The sequence below is a fragment of the Salvelinus fontinalis genome, chromosome 22 (assembly GCF_029448725.1).
Source record: "Salvelinus fontinalis isolate EN_2023a chromosome 22, ASM2944872v1, whole genome shotgun sequence".
NCBI classification, from domain to species: domain Eukaryota; kingdom Metazoa; phylum Chordata; class Actinopteri; order Salmoniformes; family Salmonidae; genus Salvelinus; species Salvelinus fontinalis.
This window is the reverse complement of record NC_074686.1, coordinates 9,325,824-9,348,963: the sequence shown is the minus strand read 5'-3', so window position 1 is coordinate 9,348,963 and position 23,140 is coordinate 9,325,824. Positions and strand designations below refer to the sequence as shown.

At 41.9% G+C, this 23,140-nt stretch overlaps 1 protein-coding gene across 2 annotated transcripts in view; it reads left to right on the top strand.

The window, feature by feature from the left end:
* Positions 1-23,140, top strand: part of LOC129819727 (POU domain, class 2, transcription factor 2-like) — a 77,236-nt gene that overhangs the window by 41,762 nt on the left and 12,334 nt on the right. For both annotated transcript variants that reach the window (XM_055876264.1, XM_055876265.1), the window contains exons 2-4: positions 15,167-15,232; positions 15,957-15,991; positions 16,612-16,668. In XM_055876264.1, coding sequence (XP_055732239.1) covers positions 15,167-15,232; positions 15,957-15,991; positions 16,612-16,668 — 158 coding nt within the window. The remainder of the gene's footprint in view (positions 1-15,166; positions 15,233-15,956; positions 15,992-16,611; positions 16,669-23,140) is intronic.

Below are 23,140 nucleotides of genomic sequence, written 5' to 3'. Positions count from 1 at the left end.
GTCTGAAATTTCAAAGTGGAATTGACAAACTTCAGAAGGCTTTTTAAACCTAAAATACACTACATGTTTTAAATATCCTGCATTGCAGGAAAGTTCTCCTGCAACAGGGGGATCAAATTAAGATCCTACATCCTGCTTTTTAGGTTACTCTGTAAAAACCTGAATCTGCAGAAGTCATTTAATCAATTTGTGTTATGTTTGATAATTCAAACAGATTTTATTTGTCTGATACATTTGCATTTGACCTTATGTGATTATTAATGTAGTCAAAACTTAAGAAGTATACAAGCCTGCTCTCTAAACAATTGGCCAATTTGAGCATTTTACCAAACGGAACAAAGCAGGTCAAAGAACAGCAATATATTTTCCATAGGACTTTCGGCCAACTCGAATCCTTGCCAACACACACTCACGCTCATTCAAACATGTTGTTTTTTGTCCTTGGCGACAATTGCCGTGCTTGACGACCATACAGTGCGGACATGGCAACACAACGTTCGCCATCTGAGAGAGGAGAAGGACCTTTGTGTGTGTCATTTGGTGAGTGAAATAAGTAGTGATGAGATGATCAGAGGGTCCGTCGGATGGAGGGAAGGTAAAAATAGAGAGATAAGAGACACTTTTGACTGGGGGGCTGTGGCCAGCAACAGTCGCAGCTACAAAAGAAACTATGGCCCTCAGAATCAGCCATCCCGCCAACCCAAAATGGAGTTTGTTAACTGAACGACAAGACAGTGTTATAAGACAAGGCAGTCTTCTGTCTGTAGTCTGCGTAACTCGGGCTAGAGTCTGCCTCAGGGAATTGTGGGTGCGGATCACAGGCCCAAGGGCGACACACTGCGATGTTGCAAGAGACCCGATCGTCGAATCGCACTCGCCGTGGAATTTGTTGTACACCCGTTTGATTCCCCTGTTATCCCCAAATTCTGAATCTGCCCCTCTTATCCCTAGTCCTACCGTGAGCGGTCACGCTTCAAGCTCAGGGATTTCTGAGCCGAATCCAGCAGCTTTCATAATAAATATATGCATCTGTTTCACACGTGTAAAAAAATATATTAATTCAGTGTTGGAACAGACTTTTCTATATATATATATATATATATTGTGCTTTTGCTGAGGGTCATTTTTACTGCTAGAATAACAAAAATATGAGAGGAGGGAATGACAAAGGAGGAACAGAGGGAATATGGAAGACCAGTGGGGGTGAATATATGGACACTTATTCTCATGTTTTCATTCACATTTATATTCTCTGGCCTCTGGGGTTTATGTGTGTGACTCGGGCGCTGTGTTTGGAGTGCGGTTAGGTAAATAAAAAGCTGGGCGGTCTGCCTCTTAATCTCTGAAAACAGGAAGATGCAAATTTGAATCCCCCAGCGAGCCGAGCCAGAGAGAGAGGAGATAGGGGTGAGGGAACGAAAGGGGGGAGCGGGGAAGAGGAGGAGGGTGCAGAGTGGAGGCAGTGGACGTTGTGAAAGTGCCTCCGAAGCGCGCGGGTCAGTGCAACCCCTGTGAGGGGCCCCGATCGATACAAACTCAGAGCAATAAAGCTTTCTCCCTGTCATCTCCGCAGAATACAAAGCAGAATGGGGAAGGAAGGGAGAAGGGGGGGTGAAAAGCTGTTCCGCTAGCCAGACCAATTTCCTAACCCCCCCCCCCCCCCCCCCGCCCCCTCCCCAACCCCAAACCACCTCCTTCTTCTTTCTTTCTCTCTCTTTCAGACTCTTCTTTTCCCCTCAGTTTTTCCACAGCTCTTCATGCCCACTTACACCACGTGTTATATAATTAATGGCGTTTGAATAAATAGACTCAATAATTCATCACTGTGATTTTAAAGAGATTGATAGAGCAGAAGACGGAACTGAGCAAAAGTGGGTCCAAAGGAAAAGGTGAAACGCTGAAATAAATGGAAGGGTGAATGGAAAGAGAGAGGGGGGGGTGAGAGGTTTGAAGGGAGGAAAGAGGTATTACACTGAGAGAGAGAGAGAGAGAGAGAGAGAGAGAGAGAGAGAGAGAGAGAGAGATGGATATGCCGATGGATGGAGGGAGGAAGGACGGGGAAAGGGGGAATATTTAACAGGACAGGAAGAGAGAAAGACTGGAGGGATAAAGAGGTCAAATAACCTTTCTCTTTAATTCAGAGCCAATTTAAGTCTAGGACAATCGATAGACCTATAAACCGAGCAATCTACCGCAGACCATAACACATTGTTTTGTTGGTTAGGAGGCGCTGTCATGTCGAATGACTGTCTGTCTGCGCTTTCATCACACTTTTGATGCTGATGGATATTCACAGCAGTTTAGCCCTGTTTATGTCCATAGAAATATAATCTATTCTATTCATTCAAGTCATTCTATGTCTATGTTTATCGCCCCTTGTTGTTCAAGACAAGAGTGTCGCTCGACATTCTTATATCTGAAGCCTTTACACTTTCATTTTGGCCACATCCACATTTTTTTTTCTCCCTCTCTCTCTGGACTGTATGACCGTCGGCCTGTCTATCTTGTCATTTTATTCTCTTGAGTCCTATCTGTTCCCTCTCTATTCTGAAGAGGCACTGTGTCTTTGTTACCCTCATTGTCACCCCCTCTTCCTTCTGTCATTCCTCCTTTTATTGGAAAAGCCCAATGCACTAGTGCCACTACTGTCCTTTCCCTCCATCCTTGTGAATTGATCCCTTTATCCCTTTATCCCAAGTCTCCTACACTCTCTCTTTCTCCCTCTCTCTCTCCTCCTCTCCCTCTCTCCCTCTCTCCCTCTAATACTCTGGTCATCACCCTTTCTCCATTCTCTTTCCGTTCTGTCTCTGCCACTGTCCCAACACCAGCTTTCCTTCCTCCCTCCCTCTCTCCACCTCTTCCTCCATTTTTGCGTCCAGGCGTCCACCCCAACGGAGGAAAGGATGAAAGGATGAAGGGAGGAAAGTAACATGCAGAGGCTATTTCCCCTTCTCCTCCCCCCTCTCCCTCCATTTCTTTGTTTATCTTCATCCCTCCGTCCCGCTCCCTGGGGAGGTCAGTAATAATGTTGGAGACGGAGTGAGGGAGGGAGGTGCGATTATTGTCTTGTTGGGAGTCAGAGGGATCGATCGGCCTAGAAATATGTGGTGCGAGAAAGAGATACTGTATCGGATATAATAAACACTCCAGAGAGATGCATTCGCACACACACACACACACACACACACACACACACACACACACACACACACACACACACACACACACACACACACACACACACACACACACACACACACACACACACACACACACACACACACACACACACACACACACACGACACACACACGACACATACATCTGCACAAATAATTGCCTACCTGCACACACTCACTCTTGAGAGCCACTGAAAGACTCTGAAAGAAACTCAACATTGCTGTAAGAGACAAGCAAAAGAAAGACACAGTCCTTAAAGATTTTTTCAAAGCCATCCAAATATGTGAAGACACCTTGCAATGGTTTCAGAATGTGTAAACAACCTTTGCCTCATTCAGAGTTATGTTTTCTTCCTATTCAAGCTTATCAATGAGTTGGGATAATGGATTGAAAAACATACTTATACTTAATGATTAACACACACCGAAACACACACTTACACACTTCTACACACACACTCACACACAGGCACATACACACACAGGCCATACACAGTGATCTTTCACTGCTGTTGCCTGGCAACATGCCTATGTGTCCTATTGGAGCACAGAGCTGTCCAGTGATGTCATGACCAACGCTGCTGACCAGTGATGTCATGACCAACGCTGCTGTCCAGTGATGTCATGACCAACACTGCTGACCAGTGATGTCATGACCAACGCTACTGTCCAGTGATGTCATGACCAACGCTGCTGTCCAGTGATGTCATGACCAACGCTGCTGACCAGTGATGTCATGACCAACGCTGCTGACCAGTGATGTCATGACCAACGCTGCTGACCAGTGATGTCATGACCAACGCTGCTGACCAGTGCTGCTGCACTCTGTAGCTCTGTGAACCGGGGACGAATAGGAAAGGAGATAAGGAATGCGGTATAGGGAAAGATAGACGGATAGAGAGATAATGAAAAAGAGAGAGGAGTAGAGGAGAGCAGTGATAGGTGCAGAATGAGAGGGGGAAAAGTGATAGATGAGCAGCTTTCAATGTTGCTTTACAATCCAAGCTTTTCCGATGAATCTTATTAAGTCTACAAAGAAGTGGCCTAACGCTGCATCAATCCTTGTCAAGTAGTATATCCTCAGAAATGCACTGTTTTTTCATATCTATTTTTCCAGGGATTAATCTATTTACAGAAATGTATAACTTGTATTTTCTTTTATATAAAACATCCAGAACAGTCTACATGTGAAGTTGTGAAAAGCAGTGGTAGAAATAGCTGAATGCGTGCGAGTGTGGTCATCGACTCCTAACAACTCCCCGTGAAGACCGTACGGTCGGTCGTATGTCTTTAGAAGAGACTGCGTTCGACTTTTAAACCTTTAGCTCCCGTCTGTAAAAACAGCCATTGTTCCGTTCCAATATCTGTAAACCAGGTCAACATGTAACCAGGTAGCGCTGCAACTCTTTGCATCAGGTACTGAGTTACATTGGTAACTTGTGTGTCAGTGTGAGGCAGCTTGGCAGTGCATTAGCAGCAGTAGCAGTATAGGTTCTTGTCAATGGATAATGCAAAGGTCATGTCTTTTTCTCCATCTCCTCAGTGGGCCTGCTCAGATGCAATTCAGTAAGCCTTTACACTGATTTACCTATCACTCTGACAGTTGGGATTCTTAGAACACAGATCCTATAGTTATATATTGGTCCGTAGAACAATGATAGCGCATACATGGGGAATAGCAGTCAGCAGTAACATTGGATCCTGTGGGGGCAGAGCACAGTGAGCCCCATAGACCACAGGGTCCCCACGGAGGGTCCCCAGATGACTCCTCTGTGTGTGTGTGTGTGTGTGTGTGTGTGTGTGTGTGTGTGTGTGTGTGTGTGTGTGTGTGTGTGTGTGTGTGTGTGTGTGTGTGTGTGTGTGTGTGTGTGTGTGTGTGTGTGTGTGTGTGTGTGTGTGTGTGTGTGTGTGAGAGAGAGAGAGAGCGAGAGATGGTGGGGTTGGGGCCAGGGCCGAGCGAGGCAGGAGGCGCGGGGTGAATAGGGTGTTTGCTGTTGGTCGGGGCCATGTGGCTGACCTCTTGACATCCACACGCCTGCCTGGACCCTCCGCTCTCCCCAAAACGGCCCCCCTGTCGCCCCCTGAACCCCCTCACACTGCCCCCCTCCACACACAACACACACGTCGTCTGTCACGGTCCCCAGACAGGCGTGAACGAGGGGGAGCAAGACCCCTTCAGCCACCCTCCCTCCTATCCGCTCCCCCTCTCCTCCTAATTCCCTGTCAGTGACCCTGAGCATCCCTCCCATCCCCCGCCTCGGCCCCGGTCAGCGTCCCGCGCCGCCCAAAGACAGATACATCATCTGCCGAGAGGCCCCTCACTCCCATTAGCACTGATAGACTGGGGGCCCTCGCAGCCTGCTGGCTGAGGTATATAGGGATGGGCTGGGTGGGGTAAGGATGGGCTAGGGGGAAATTGGACCCCTGGTCAGAGGGGTGATGTTGGGTGAAGTGGGGGGGGGTGACTGTTAAAAACACTTTTTACATGACTATTTTCATGTATTGTGTGGATGGGGTGATTGTGTGAATGTGTGTGTGTGAAAGCAGTTTTATATCTTTCATCTTCCAGTATTTCCATCTCCTCTTTTTAAATAAATGTTGTGGAGATGCAATGGACTCAAACTATATACTTGACAGCATACACTTTGAGCAGTGAGCAGTGTTTTGGTGGTTTTGTGATTTTCAAAGAGTTACAGACTGTCCAAGCTCTTACCATGCCAGAAGCAGGCAATACTGTCTATGTAATAAAACGTAATCTAAGGTAGTTGAATTGTGAGAGTTTATGTGCTGCTGTTATGAGAAAATACAGTGTGATATGATGTGTCCTACAGCAGTCAGTGACCTCCCTCAGAATCAGCAGGTTATTGCTGCCACCATATGGTGGTATTTAGCTACTGCAATTTCCTCAATACGTTAATCTGATCCAATTGATTCTCAAACGAAACTGAATTTCTTGTCGAAATTTTAATTACACATAGTATGTAATGATAAGAAAGTACTGTATCTGCCTACATAGGCGACTGTGAAGAAGTGAGAGTAAGAAATTGGAAAAGAAGAGCGGCATGGGGTGAGTGAATGCGAGCAGAAGGATATTTCTCCTCGTATGACCAGTAGTTTCCGTCATCCACCCAAGCACTTTCCAACTGCGACACTTTCAGTCGTTCACTCGTTCTTTCCTTTTCGTCTTTGGGCTTGCTGTTCTCTCTTCTTCTGCCCAGCCTGTCACTTTCTTTCTCCCACTCTGTACGTTCTGAAACCACCTCTCCTTTCTTCCTCCTCCTCCTCAGACATTGAACTTGATACTGACCCTAATACCCTTTTTTTCAATTACTTTGTTGCAGTTTGTACAAGTACGTGGTACATTTTCACAACTCTAAGCACAAAAATCGAAACACATCATCAAAATATCTCATGTTTCAAAACTCGAAGCACATTTTCAATTGACTGAGTACAAGAAACAAATTCACAAAGTAACTTGTTCACTGCACCAAATCACTCTTTCAATTTGTATACATATTCAATAAAAGTATCTGCTTTTCAAAATGCAATATTCACTTTACTTTTGATTTTCTTGTAATTTGTTTACAATACAGTTAACTAGCACTTACTCATTCTGCTCAAAACTCATTCCTACTGAACCAAAAGTATGTAGTGCTAGTTAACGTACACTACCGGTCAAAAGTTTTAGAACACCTACTCATTCAAGGGTTTTTCTTTCTTTCTTTTTTTACGATTTTCAACATTGTAGAATAATAGTGAAGACATCACGACTATGAAATAACACAAAACACAAGTGTTAAACAAATCAAAATATATTTTATATTTGAGATTCTTCAAATAGCCACCCTTTGCCTTGATGACAGCTTTGCTCACTCTTGGCATTCTCTCAACTAGCTTCACCTGGAATGCTTTTCCAACAGTCTTGAAGGAGTTCCCACATATAATGAGCACTTATTGGCTGCTTTTCCTTCACTCTGCGGCCCGACTCATCCCAAACCATCTCAATTTGGTTGAGGTGGGGATTGTGGAGGCCAGGTCATCTGATGCAGCACTCCATCACTCTCCTTCTTGGTAAAATAGCCCTTACACAGCCTGGAGGTATGTTGGGTCATTGTCCTGTTGAAAAACAAATGATAGTCCCACAAAGCCCAAACCAGATGGGATGGCGTATCTCTGCAGAATGATGTGGTAACCATGTTGGTTAAGTGTGCCTTGAATTCACACAGTGTCACCAGCAAAGCACCCTCACACCATAACACCTCTTCCTCCATGCTTTCCGGTGCGAAATACACATGCAGAGATCATCCGTTCACCCACGCCGAGTCTCACAAAGACACGGCGGTTGGAACCAAAAATCTCCAATTTGGACTCCAGGCCAAAGGACAGATTTCCACTGGTCTAATGTCCATTGCGTGTGTTTCTTGGCCCAAGCAAGTCTCTTCTTCTTATTGGTGTCCTTTAGTAGTGGTTTCTTTGCAGCAATTCGACCATGAAGGCCTGATTCACACAGTCTCCTCTGAACAGTTGATGTTGAGATGTGTCTGTTACTTGAACTCTGTGAAGCATTTATTTGGGCTCCAATTTCTGAGGCTGGTAACTTTAATGAACTTATCCTCTGCAGCAGAGGTAACTCTGGGTCTTCCATTCCTGTGGCGGTCCTCATGAGAGCCAGTTTCATCATAGTGCTTGATGGTTTTTGTGACTGCACTTGAAGAAACTTTCAAAGTTCTTGAACTTTTCCATACTGACTGACCTTCATGTCTTAAAGCAGGGGTGTCAAACTCATTCCACGGAGGGCCTTGTGTCTGCAGGTTTTTGGTCTTTCCTTTCAATAAAGCCCTAGACAACCAGGTGTGGGGAGTTCCTAACTAATTAGTGATGTTAATTCATCAATCAAGTACAAGGGTGGAGCGAAAACCCGCAGACACTCGGCCCTCCGTGGAATGAGTTTGACACCTGTGTCTTAAAGTAATGATGGACTGTCGTTTCTTCTTGTCATAATATGGACTTGGTATTTAACCAAATAGGGCTATCTTCTGTATACCCCCCTAACTTGTCACAGCACAACTGATTGTCTCAAACGCATTAAGGAAAGAAATTCCACAAATTAACTTTTAAGAAGGCACACCTGATTTCCATGTGACTACCTCGTGAAGCTGGTTGAGAGAATGCCAAGAGTGTGGAAAGCTGTCATCAAGGCAAAGGGTGGCTACTTGAAGAATCTCAAATATAAAATATATTTAGATTTGTTTAACACTTTTTTGGTTACTACATGATTCCATATGTGTTATTTCATAGTTTTGATGTCTTCACTATTATTCTACAATGTAGAAAATAGTAAAAAATAAAGAAAAACCCTTGAATGAGTAGGTGTTCTAAAACTTTTGACCAGTAGTGTATATAGTTTGATCATTTTGTTATTTTATTTAACCTTTATTTAACCAGGCAAGTCAGTTTAGAACAAATTCTTATTTACAATGACGGCCTACCCCGGGCCAAACCCTAACCCGGATGATGCTGGGACAATTGTGCGCCGCCCTGTGGGACTCCCAATCACAGCCGGTTGTGATACAGCCTGGAATCGAACCAGGGTCTGTAGTGACACCTCTAGCACTGAGATGCAGTGCCTTAGACTGCTGCACCACTCAGTAGCCAGAAACATGTGTCAGAAGTGGGATATGAATCCACGCCTTCATTCGGAGACCAGAACTGCTGATAACTGCTGAACACTGTATCAATTTGACATCAATTTGTGTTGGAAGGTAAAACCAAATCATGTATACAGTGCATTTGGAAAGCATTCAGACCCCTTGACTTTTTCCATATTTTGATACGTTACAGCCTTATTCTAAAATTGATTAAATACATGTTTTTCCTCATCATTCTACACACAATACCCAATAATGACAAAGCGAAAACAGGTTTTTAGAAAAATTTCTAAATGTATTAAAAATAAAAAACAGAAATACATTATTTACATAAGTATAATGACCCTTTGCTATAAGACTCTAAATTGAGCTCAGGTGTATCCTGTTTCCATTGATCATCCTTGAGATGTTTCTACAACTATATTGGAGTCCACCTGTGGTAAATTCAATTGATTGGACATGACTTGGAAAGGCACCCACCTGTCTATATAAGGTCCCACAGTTGACAGTGCATGTCAGAGAGAAAAAAACAAGTCACAAGGTCGAAGGAATTGTAAGTAGAGCCCCCGAGACAGGATTGTGTCTAGGCACAGATCTGTGGAAGGGTGCCAAAAAATGTCTGCAGCATTGAAGGTCCCCAAGAACACAGTGGCATCTATCATTCTTAAATGGAAGAAGTTTGGAACCACCAAGACTCTTCCTAGAGCTGGCCCCCCGGCCAAACTGAGCAATCGGGGGAGAAGGGCCTTGGTCAGGGAGGTGATCAAGAACCCGATGGTCACTCTGACAGAGCTGCAGAGTTCCTCTATGGAGATAGAATAACCTTCCACAAGGACAACCATCTCTGCAGCACTCCACCAATCAGGCGTTTATGGTAGAGTGGCCAGACGGAAGCCACTCCTCAGTAAAAGGCACATGACAGCCCGCTTGGAGTTCGCCCCTAAAGACTCTCAGACCATGAGAAACAAGAACTCTTTGGCCTGAATGCCAAGCGTCACGTCTGGAGGAAATCTGGCACCATCCCTACGGTGAAGCATGGTGGTGGCAGCATCATGCTGTGGTGATGTTTTTCAGTGGCAGGGACTGGGAGACTAGTCAGGATTGAGGGAAAGATGAACAGAGCAAAGTACAGAGAAATCCTCGATGAAAACCTGCTCCAGAGCGCTCAGGACCTCAGACTGGGGGCTGAGGTTCACCTTCCGACAAGACAATTACCCTAAGCACACAGCCAAGACAACACAGGGGTGGCTTCGGGACAAGTCTCTGAATCTCCGTGAGTGGCCCAGCCAGAGCCCGGACTTGAACCCGATCGAACATATCTGGAGAGACCTGAAATTAGCTGTGCAGCAACGCTCCCCATCCAACCTGACAGCGCTTGAGAGGATCTGCAGAGAAGAATTGGAGAAACTCCCCAAAAACAGGTGTGCCAAGCTTGTAGTGTCATACCCAAGAAGACTCAAGGCTGTAATCGCTGCCAAAGGTGCTTCAACAAAGTACTGAGTAACTAATGTAAATACTAATGTAAATGTGATATTTCTGTTTTGTATTTTTAACAAATATGCAAAATATTAAAATTTAAATATATTGTCCTACATAAGTACTATATAAGGAAACTGAAAGACTGGCATATTTCTCAACATGCTCACAACCTGCCATTGGATACAAATTATAAAAAATGGTGCATATCAAGTTATAGTCAAATACTGTATGTAAATTATATTAACCATCTACTATTCTTTACATTCAGCACTTCAAAAAGGAGAGTTGTATCTTGTATTTTTTGCTATTGGAATAAATGTTATTTAAAACGACTAAATGGTGAGCCTATGAGCAATTTGTATTTCACGGAAAAAACTTGTATTATGCATGAATGACTCAGGCTGAAAGATGTCTTAAACCCAAATGAATGCAGGATCAATGGTTGTGAACATAAGACAGGGGGTATTACACGTGCTGTCTGTTCAGTGTTTTGTAATTAGGCTTTTGAAAATCTACCACTTACATAAGAAAATGTGCCAAAGAGAATGAAAAAAACGGTCAAAAAATTGCCCCGATGCCCCCCCCCCACACCACACACACACACACTCCACTCCACTCCTCCCACTCTTATTTTTACCAATATCCACCTCTCTTTCTAGTGTTCTTTCCTTCGCTCATGCACTACATATGTTTACAGGATGTGGCGAGAGGAGGATGGGGGTGTAGAGGGGGACGGTGAAAGAGTCGTAGTGGGAGGAGGAAGGATTAAGAGTGAGGTGATAAGGTAGTGTTCATCATCACCACCTCTTTAAACTCACATATTAGCATGTAGAACAGAGCTCAACCCTGAACCATAAGAGGCCTAATATTAACAGTTATGATTTATTATTTCTCTAATTGTACCATTCAGGCTCAGCTATAGCTATTTTCATATCTACTACATCTTAGGCCTTGCGTGAAAGCGCGAATGTGGAAAGAAAGACAATAAAAAGAGGGGGAAAAGCAGTAAGGTCAGTACTGAAGAATGACTTTCTTGCTGTAAGATGGTGGCTATGGTGAACAATAATGTCTGATTCGCAGGTAAGTACTCCGCTCTTCGTCATGTACCCATTACTATTTAATGGTTTCTCATGGGGTGGAGGCTTTGGGGGTTAATTAGCGTTGCCGTCAGTAACAAGCACTGCTAATTAGTGAACATCAAAACGAGCTCTGCCGGTCATAATGAAATGTCAGGTCATCGCTCCCGAGAAGGACCAACGTGTGTGTGTGTGCGCGCGCTTGCGCGCGTATAGTATAAGCTCATGCACAGGCTACCAGGGTAACATTTTACCGCTACTTCTAGTGTATAACGATTGATAGGCGGTGTGTATTTGCATGTCTTTGTGTTATTCTATAAGACCCTCTCTCTTTCTGGGGATGGAGGCAATGAAATATGAAGACTAGTGATGGATAGTCAAGTGTGTAAAGTAGTAGGCTATTCCATAAAAATGAATCACAGGACAGAGGCAGGGATTGACATTAAGGTCAGAAAGGCACAAGTTAGGACTATGTTTTGCTTGTCCGAAGATTATGATCACTTTCCCGAAAATGTAAATGAGCTGTTAAATTAACACGCAGTCATATACAGTAGGCCTATTGCCTGCCTTTCCCTTACACATAGGGGAGGAATAACAAAGATAAGTAGGCTACTGACTTATTGATTTTGGTTGTTGTCAGTAAAAAAAAATTCAGAGCAGGCTCAATTTGCCCACCTGCCATAATTGCCATAAATTGCCTGTCTTTCACGTTAATAACAATGGGGAGGAACCAGAGAGATCCGTTTTAGGCTAGGCTATTATAATTCTTTGCCGTTTGATTGTTTTCTCTCAGAGCAGCAGGCTCAACTTTCGCGGCATATAATTATAGGCATATTAGTCTATAATTAGAGCCATTCTAATTGTAACAAAGCTAAACCAGTGACTCACCATGGTGTCAGTGTTGAAGGTGGAAGAATTTAGGCATCCAAAAATAGCTAACTGAAATGGTAAGCCTATGGTTGCTGAAAAAGTGGGTGTAAGATGTTCAGAGTTTCGCTCATAAGCATAGAGGCTTATTACTGTAGACAACCTATTTGACCTTGTCTTCAAGTAGGCTTTGTTGGTCACTAATGTTATAAAACAGTGCGTTCACTTTATTATTTTGCAAACTATATAGGCACATTGATTGGTCCAATAAATGGCTCGAAATGAATCATTGCTCTTGAGGAAATCTGCAGGTATGCACAATTAGCCACGCGCAAATATGCAACCATAGCTTGATAGTAGGAAGGACACTGCCAAACCAAATCTTCCGATATATATTTGTATTTTCTCATGAATGTCGATTACCCAGGTAACTCTTGAATTATGTCAATGTTTGAAAATGTGACGTTTGTAGGTTTTTATAACAGCTAGGGTAAACGTTTATCTATTTAAATGTTGCTAATTAGTGTACATCAAAACGAGCTCTGTCCGTGATAGTTGTAATGAAATGTCAGGCCATCTCTCCCGAGAAGGACCAACGTGTGTGTGTGTGCGTGCGCGTATAGTATAAACTCATGCACAGCCTACCAGGGTAACATTTTACCGCTACTTCTAGTGTATAACCATTGTTAGGCGGTGTGTATTTGGCGGTTTGTATTTGCATGTCTTTGTGTTATTCTATAAGACCCTCTCTCTTTCTGGGGATGGAGGCAATGCAATATGAAGACTAGTGATGGATAGTCAAGTGTGTAAAGTAGTAGGCTATTCCATAAAAATGAATCACAGGACAGAGGCAGGGATTGACATTAAGGTCAGAAAGACACAAGTTAGGACTATGTTTTGCTTGTCCGAAGATTATGATCACTTTCCCGAAAATGTAAATGAGCTGTTAACACGCAGTCATATACAGTAGGACCTATTGCCTACCTTTCCCTTACACATAGGGGAGGAATAACAAAGATAAGTAGGCTACTGACTTATTGATTTTGGTTGTTGTCAGTAAAAAAAAATCTCAGATTTGCCCAACTGCCATAAATTGCGTGTCTTTCACGTTAACAATGGAGAGGAACCAGAGAGATCAGATATATGCTAGGCTATTGGAAAATTTTGAATTCTTTGCAGTTTGGCTGTTTTCCCTCAGAGGAAGCAGGCTCAACATTTGCTGCATATAATTATAGGCCTATTAGTCTATAATTAGAGCCATTAGAATTGTAACAAAGCTAAACCAGTGCCTCACCATGATGTCAGTATTGAGGGTGGAAGAAATTGGGCATCCAAGAATAGCTCATAGAAACGGTAGACCTATAGAGACTGAAAGGGTGGGTGGAAGATTCTCAAAGTTTCGTTTATATGCATTTACACTTATTACTGTAGACAGTCTATTTGATCTCGTCTTCAAGTAGGCTTTGTTGGTCACTAATGTAATAAAACAGTGCGCTCACTTTATCCTTTCGCAAACTATTTAGGCACATTGATTGGCACAATAAATGGCGCGAAAATAATCATTGCTCTTGAGGAAATCTGCAGGTATGCACAATTAGTCACGCGCAAATATGCAACCATAGCTTGATAGTAGGAAGGACACCGCCAAAACCAAAGCTTTCGATAGATATTTGTATTTTCTCACGAATGTCGATAACCCAGGTAACTCTTAAATTATATCATTGTTTGAAAATGTGACGTTTTTAGGCTTTCGTAACAGCTAGGCTAAACGTGTATCTATTCAAATGTGAATATTTAGATTAGAGGTAAACACATCGAATGGAAAATGTCGGAGTTGTTTTTCATGACACGACGTTCATCTCAGGTTCATAAGGCCTAAAATGTATTATTATTTGAAATATAATTATTGCAGGTAATATACTGCAATTAAAAGAACTGTAGACTATTACAAAATCGTATAAGACATGCATGTAAATAGCTTAGCCTATTAGCTTGTTAAATGGCATGAGCTCCATCATACATCATGATTTGTGTCATTCATTGTAGGTCAAAATGAACCTTTTTTTAAAATTAGTATTCAAGACAGATTATGAAAATAGTTTTGATTAAAAAAAGGCTATATTTGGAGCATAAAACATTTCTGTCAAAAACGTGTGCATAAATAAATTCACTTACATTTGAATTTCTAATCTATTGTAGAAAACTTACCGGTTGTAATCATTTGTCTAGGCCTAACGTTAACGTTATTCAATTAAATTCTCGAGGTTTTTGACACAGATTCCCAAAAATATAGACTTAGCCTAAATGAAATGGGTTACAGTTTTCCTCTTATCTCCAAATATGTGAAATATGTATTATTCTAATTTGTATTGTGCATGTATTTATACAGTATGTATTTGGAAATCTTGATTACCACTTTCACATTTATGTTTGACGTGAAATTGTTTATTTTTTACGATTCTGTAAAAACATATGACTGTGTTATTCATGCTGCAATTTCCCCTCCAGAAAATCACATTCCTTTACCAACGCTGACTTTATTACAAATAGATTAGTTGGATTTATGGTGGGGAGATTTGAAAAGACATGATCTGTGCCGCCAGGTTTCATAACCATTTCACTTGCGTTCATTTAGCCAGCCTGATGGAAATATAGTGTGTGGCCTCTCTCTCAAGCCTTGTGTGCATAACATGCGTTACGGCATAACATTGAACATGTTCCTGTGACACTCATAAAGCTGGGAAGCCACTGTGCGAGCCAAGGAGATTGGAGATGGAGGGCAGGGGAAGAAAGGGTGAGGGAGCTTTTCTCCCTGTGAATCTCTCCTCCTCATCCCTCCATATATGCTGGGCGGGCTGGGGACGTTTGTCAGTTGGAAACATGTTATATTTAACCTGCTTCCTTCTCTCCCCTGCAGATATCAGGATGTCAAAACCAGCAGAGGATGAGAAGCCTGGGGCAGACTTTCCAGGGGAGAGCACAGGTAACCATTTTGAGACTGCATTATGTGTTGCTTTGATATCAGTTATCATCATGTGCCATCATTAGGCCTATTTCATGTTTGAATGAAAGGATGTTGTGTGTGTGTCTACATCTGTTTATGTTGTCGTATTGATTGGGGAGAGTGGGCTAATCTGGTGTGTTGTTTTTGGATGTATTTACATTTTAATCATTTAGCAGGCGCTGTTATCCAGAGCGACTTACAGCAGCAATTATGGTTAAGTGCCTTGCTCAAGGGCACATTGACAGATGTTTCACCTAGTTAGGGATTCAAACCAGTGACCTTTCAGATACTGGCCCAACGCTCTTAACTGCTAGGCTACCTGCCGCTCTATGACACAACACGTCCACAATAAGAGACCTCAAATCTTCTCCTTTGGTCACGTTTCTCATATTTTCCAAACAGAAAGTGAGAATGTTTTAGTCAGCCTGTTTGTATGACTTATGCACGTGACACTAAACCACCATATAAGTCACTGCTCAGAGTCATGTTGTCACACACCTATGTGTTTAACTAGATTTAGCTGATAGCTTGGGCTGCAGAATGTTAGTAATTGACATTTGAAGTAACCTGTTTAAGGTTTTGCTACAGCCTGAGGTATTTACAGTAGATCATGATGAGGTTATTAGAATTCCACTTTATACTTTTCTCCTCTGTCTTTCTCACCCGTCTTTATGTCTTTCTCACCCTCTTTTTTATCTTACAGACTCCGAGAGGAACAGTCCTGATGCCAATGATCAGGTCTGTCATTTCAATTTAAGTAATTGTAAAATTATGTTTGTTGTTGTTGATTTATAGTTATTTGTGTTTTTAATGTATTGCTGTCGTTTGCTCTAAGGTTGTAATAAGATTATCTGTGCATATAGTAGAACCTCAAAGATCCAAACCTCAAAGTTAAGGACTAACCGGTCAACCCAACGGGCAATATTAAACCGAGACATAAATGCAAAAAAAAAACATCTTAGGCTACAGACAAACAGAAATGTTGCTTAGATTTGGTAAAAACATATCAGATATTTACAGTATCTGGCAATTTTTTTTTTTTTAAATATACGCAATCATCATTTTGTATAAAGGTTTGATGCTGTTTTTAGGTGAATTTCAAAGTGTTATAGACATTTCATTGTTCAGAACCACCTCAATTCACAAAATTGTCCTGAGGTCCTACTGCTGTACTTTTTTGGTTGTGTTTAAATTAATGGCAAAATGAAAATGATTAGGAAACACGTGGATCAATTGATGAGTTTTATTAAGGTTTTCTGTCAATCTGTAATGGCACCTCTGTTTATGGCTTCGCAGTTGAATAGATTTAAATATCTGTGTCTGAATGGATTTTATTGTTACCATTCGTCTCATCACAGGTTCAGCCAATGAAAACGAGTCCCTTCAGTCTTTCTCCTACCTTGAGCAGCATCAAGGTGAGTGAATTAGTACACTCACATGCGAGAGAGACGGTGTGTGTGTGTTTGCACAGCCCACTTTATAAAGACATGCTGCAGAAGAGGGGGGGAATTAGCTTTTCCTTTCTCTTCAGAAAGACAGACTATGGACATTGATGTATAGAAATTGAGGGAGATCGAGGAAAAAAAGAGAGTGAAGGGCTGGATAGGACCTTCCTCAGGTCAGAAATCCTCAGCCAACTTGGAATATTCTAAAATTATTTAGACAACAGAGCTCAACATTTTATGCATGGTAATATATTTTGTTCTGTATGTTGTGGCCCCCAATAGGGCTAAAATGCTGATAAAATTCATAAATACTGAACAAAACTATAAACGCAACAATAGGATAACCTTCCTGAACAACAACCATCTCTGCAGCACTCCACCAATCAGGCCTTTTTTTTAACCTTTATTTAACTAGGCAAGTCAGTTAAGAACAAATTCTTATTTATAATGACAGCCTACTGGGGAACAGTGGGTTAACTGCCTTGTTCAGGGGCAGAACAACACATGTTTACCTTGTCAGCTTGGGGATTCGATCCAGCAACTTTTTGGTTACTGGCCCAATGCTCTAACCACTAGGATACCTGCCACCCCTCAGTAAAAGGCAAATTTCAGCCCACTTGGAGTTTACCAAAAGGCACCTAAAGACTCTCAGACCATGATAAACAAGATTCTCTGGTCTGATGAAACCAAGATTGAACTCTTTGGCCTGAATGCTAAGCGTCACGTCTTGAAGAAACCTGGCACCATCCCTACGGTGAAGCATGGTGGTGACAGCATCATGCTGTGGGGATGTTTTTCAGCGGCAGGGACTGGGAGACTAGTCAGGATTGAGGGAAAGATGAACTGAGCAAAGTACAGAGAGATCCTTGATGAAAACCTGCACCAGAGCGCTCAGGACCTCAGACTGGGGCGAAGGTTCACCTTCCAACAGGACAATGTCCCTAAGCACACAGCCAAGACAACGCAGGAGTGGCTTCAAGACAAGTCTCTGAATGTCCTTGAGTGGCCCAGTCAGAGCCCGGACTTGAACCCGATCGAACATCTCTGGAGAGACCTGAAATTAGCTGTGCAGCAACGCTCCCCATCCAACCAGACAGAGCTTGAGAGGATCTGCAGAGAAGAATGGGAGAAACTCCCCAAATACAGGTGTGCCGAGCTTGTAGTGTCATACCCAAGAAGACTCAAGGCTGTAATCGCTGCACAAGGTGCTTCAACAAAGTACTGAGTAAAGGGTTTGAATACTAATGTAAATGTGATATTTCTGTTTTTTATTTTTAAGAGATCAGCAAAAAAAAATATATATAACTGTTTTTGCGAGAGAGAAAAAATCAATTTTAGAATAAGGCTGTAACGTAACAAAATGTGCAAAAAGTCAAGGTGTCTGAATACTTTCCGACGGCACTGTTTATGTGACCGACTGGCTTGATTAGGTCTTATGTAGCAAAATTTGAAATTGTGTTTTTTACATTGGATAAAAGTAGAGACTCAGAGCAATACAATGGTATATCATACACTACAGTTGAGGAACAATAGGATAGTAATTATTAGTGATGCACCGATATGACATTTTTGGCCAATACCGATATCCAATATTTTCCTTGCGAAAAATAACCGATACCGATAACCGATATAAAAAAATGTGCAGCCTTTTAAGAATTCTAGTACAGTTAAATAGTTAACACACCACATGGATGCAGCGGTCTAAGGCACTGGATCTCAGTGCAAGAGGTGTCACTACAGTCCCTGGTTCTAATCCAGGCTGTATCACATCCGGACGTGATTGGGAGTCCCATAGGGCGGCGCACAATTGGCCCAGCATCGTCCGGGTTTAGCTGGTGTAGGCCGTCAATGTAAATAGAATTTGTTCTTAACTGACTTGCCTAGTTAAATAAAGGTTACACACACACACATCACACTGACCAAAAAAATTATTTTGTTGGCATTACGTATGTCCCCATTACCAGTCAAACATAATCAAAACCTATTTCTTTCACTTACTTGCTGTGCTGTTTCGTTGTTCATTTGTTCAGCCATTTCATTCTCAACCAGGATTTCTATGGAATGCCTTTTGGGTCTTTGCGTGTCAAAAAATATGCACGTTAAATAACACTATATAGCTAGGTGTCCTCATCTAAAATAACCCAAATTTATAAGACAGTTCTTATTTGATTAATATTTGTCGGACTCATCTACGTGAAGCTGGCCACAATAAAGATTAGCCACAATAGTGGACTTTGCGGGTAGCCTTCAAAATAAAAGTATGGCATAATTCTACTATTTATATTCATTTGCATCACTGTCAATGACATACGTTTATTTTGAAGGCAAACCGCAAATTCCAATATTGTGCCTAATCCTTATTGTGGCTAGCTTCACAACACATAACCCGGTCCGGCTGAGCATCACTAGCCAGATGAAGCTAGCTGGCTGCTTATAACTTTAGCTTTGGGCAACAGGGTTAAGTAGCTGGCTAGCTATTTATTTTCATGAACTGAAGTTCATTTCAATAGGTGAACAACAAGTGGCAACCTAGCTAATACTTACTCACAAGGATTCCTAAATCATTGCTAAGAATAATGAACATGACTGCAGTTTCTACTGGTCATTGTTTTCAGGCTGGCTGTATTGGTGCTAGCTAGGTACAAAGCTAAAGCTAGCTATCCCAGAAGTTGCTGTCGAACAAATTATGCTTTATTACCAACGCAGTATTGTAAAGACATTGTTTTGTACAGCTTTGACAGTGCTACTGTATCTTTTTTGACACGCAAAGACCTAAACGGCGTTCCATAGTATGTATGTTGTGAAGCTAATAGCAGTGACGCTATTACTGTGTAACTCCGGTAGCGCACTTGGTAGTGGGTACTGGTGCTCGACCAGTCGGCGAACGCCAACATAACCCACGACAGAGAACGGTTGATTGTCAAGGGCAATGGATTCCAATATCTTGGCTTTAATGGATTTCGCCTTTGAGTTGTCTCGCTGAAATTTTCTTACTCTTTCAAATGACTGCTCGACTTGTTGACTGCTCGATCCACACAGCAGACATTGTGGGCTAGGTCAGGAATGCTGTTGCACGTGTAGCGCAAAATTTGATGTGGCGTTATTACGTCATGTACCTACGTTATATAGGTATGCGCTGTAACTTTGACATCGTTTTTTTTAACATTGGCGTTAAACTAAACTAGACATATCGATTCCGATATGTTTGCCGATATATCGTGCATCCCTAGTAATTATGCTTTGGAAGTTGATAAACTTGTAACCCCACCTTTGAGAAAATGGACCTAGAATGTTTTGGTACACTTACTGGCGAGCTCTTCTTTGTCTACACCCATTCAGCATCGTTCACACCCTCTTAAGCCTTAGCTCCACCCATCTCTTTAAGGATTCACATGTGAGGCCATGTGCTGAGTGAGGCCATGTGCTGAGAGAGTATGGTTGGTAGTGTACTAAACAACCAAAGATTTCAAGACTAAAGGCTGGTTTATACTACATCTATCGACATGTCTGTAGACAGTTGTCACAGTGACATCATGAACATTCTATTGTCGTCCGACATCAAACTTGTCGTTGACATTTTGAAAAAGTATAAACACAAAAAATATTGTATTTTAACCCACTAAACCCATCCGTTTAAAAAATAATTTTGTATTTTTATGTCAATCTAGCAAACCAAAATCAACTTTCAAAAGAATGTTTTGGTTCATTTATAGCTTGTTAGCTAGCTAGCTAACGTTAAGTTAGCTGGCTAGCCAGTTCAAATAATGACCATACCATATAGCTGACAATGTCTTAACTAGCTCATTTGTATTAATTATTACAGGAAAATAAACTCACAACAAGATCATTATTTAAAAGTTAATGGCGAGCTAATTACAGAAAATAGTTTGGGTTGTGAGTGTGATGAAATAAAAGCAGAACATTCTATGGGATAATTTTATTACTTAGACACTGTCTTGTTGACCTAACGTTATATCCTAATTTGACTTTGGTGCAGGTCATGTTGTTCTTCACATTACCGTCTCTGGTAAACATGCAATATATCAAATAAAATCCAAGTTTATTTGTCACATGCACAGGATACAAAAGGTGTAAAAAAAGCTGTATACATAGATGAACGCTTCTCTCTTTCTGGCACGGATGCCATGGTTGCCCTTAGTTTGAAGATGTGATCCGGAGACAGATGTTTTATTCAACAGCTTTATGTGTGTTCTCTTTTCGACTCTCCCTGCATATTTGCAATCAAACGCCAGAATTTTCTCCATCTCCTTAGCTATCATACTCTGCTTCCACTGGACATTCCACTGATTTCAAAACTGGGTCCTCCAGAAAGTGGAGAGCATTAGCAACACATTTGCAGTTCTTTGTGATATCTTTCAAAACAATCTGCGTTAGAAAGGATTACCTACACATACTAAGCAGCTCATGTTATAGACAGAAGCATGCTACATGGCAGACCAATCCGAACTCATCTCTTGACATGTCCAGCCCATCCATTGTCTCAGCCAATCATGGCTAGCGGGAAGGTTCCTGACTTTTTCCGTGGCTAAACTAATTCGGCTCATAATTTAACAATTGTATTTGTATTTCCAGATGACATACAAGTTTGTTATTAAGGCAAATAAAAGTTCACATGTTCCAGAAGGCATTAATTTTTTAAATAAAAAAATACATGTTTACGTTCAAAAAGCCTCTCCTGTGAAGTAGTGAAGCGCGACCTATGTCTAGTTTCCTGAAACGAGTCACATATCCACTAAACAAAAATATAAATGCAACATCAGGGCCTAAAATTCACTGCCACTGTGTCATGTAGATGGAAAAAAACTACCAGCCCCTCAGATTTTTTACCGGCCCAAATATATTTTTGCCATAATTACATTAAAAAAACTGATGACCATGCTTTGTAATGTTTCTAAATCAAGAAATGTATTATTAAGAGGTAATGTGGTATTTTGCTCAATTTAATACACTTTTTGTGACCTGTGTCTTTTACCCCAAATATCAGATTATTAAAAAAATTCAGCTGCCCATTTAAGGAGGGAGGTTACCGTGGTAATGGGGCCACTCGAGTCTGTATGCATGTGTGTGTGTGTGTGTGTGTGTGTGTGTGTGTGTGTGTGTGTGTGTGAGAGAGATTTGGGATGTGACAAGTGGTAGACCGCTTCTCTTCGCTTTCAGTTGAAGCAGAAGATTCAAACTAACATTTGAAAAACAACCAAGCTTGTGAACAAAACAATGTAATAAGCCAAGAAACCAGAGGACTTTGCTGACTTGAGTAAATTAGACCAACTATTATGCTTGTGCAAGCTCCTCCAAAATTGATTCTATCAGCTCTTCACTCACAGTGCACAAAGCTGTTGCTGCGTGAGGTGGGATCTAGGATTTGTATTTCTTTGTGCGATTAGCAGCTATGAAACAAAACAGCAGAAATACTTTGTAAACAGCTTCGCACATATGCTAATACTTGACTTTTGACACAAAACATTATTCACAATTTCAAATGTAATGCTTTCACTGTAGAGCCCTGAAAATTGACCACCTGCCAACGTGGCTGGTGAAATAGACATTCTTACCCGCTAATACCTAAATCTACCCGCATGTGGCAGGTGTTAATTTTAGTGCGCATTTTTACTTTGCCAAAATAATCCATCCACCTGACAGGTGTGCATTATCAAGAAGCTGATTAAGCAGCCTGGCCATTACAGGGGTGCACGTTGTGCTGGGGGAAATAAAAGGCCACTCTGAAATGTGCAGTTTTGTCACACAACACAATGCCACAGATGTCTCAAGTGTTGAGGGAGAGTGGAATTGCCATGCTGACTGCAGGAATGGCCACCAGAGCTGTTTCCAGGAAATTTGATGTTCATTTCTCTACCATAAGCCACCTCCAACCTTGTTTCAGAGAACTTGGCAGTACATCCATCCAGCCTCACAACCGCAGATCACGTGTATGGCGTCGTGTGGGCGAGCGTTTTGCTGATGTCAATGTTGTGAACAGAGTGCCCCATTGTGGCGGTGGGGTTATGGTATGTGCAGGCATAAGCTACGGACAACGAGCAAAATTGCATTTTATCGATGGCAATTTGAATGCACAGAGATACCGTGATGAGATCCTGAGGCCCATTGTCGTGCCATTCATCCACCGCCATCACCTCACGTTTCAGCATGATAATGCACGGCCCCATGTCACAAGGATCTGTACACTATTCCTGGAAGCTGAAATTGTCCCAGTTCTTCCACGGCCACTATTCTTTTTCTTCTAGAGAAGAATGGGAGAAACTCCCCAAATACAGGTGTACCAAGCTTGTAGCGTCATACCCAAGAAGACTCGAGGCTGTAATCGCTGCCAAAGGTGCTTCATCAAAGTACTGAGTAAAGGGTCTGAATACTTATGTAAATGTAAAATGTCTGTTTTTTTAATCTTTAATAAATTTGCAACAAT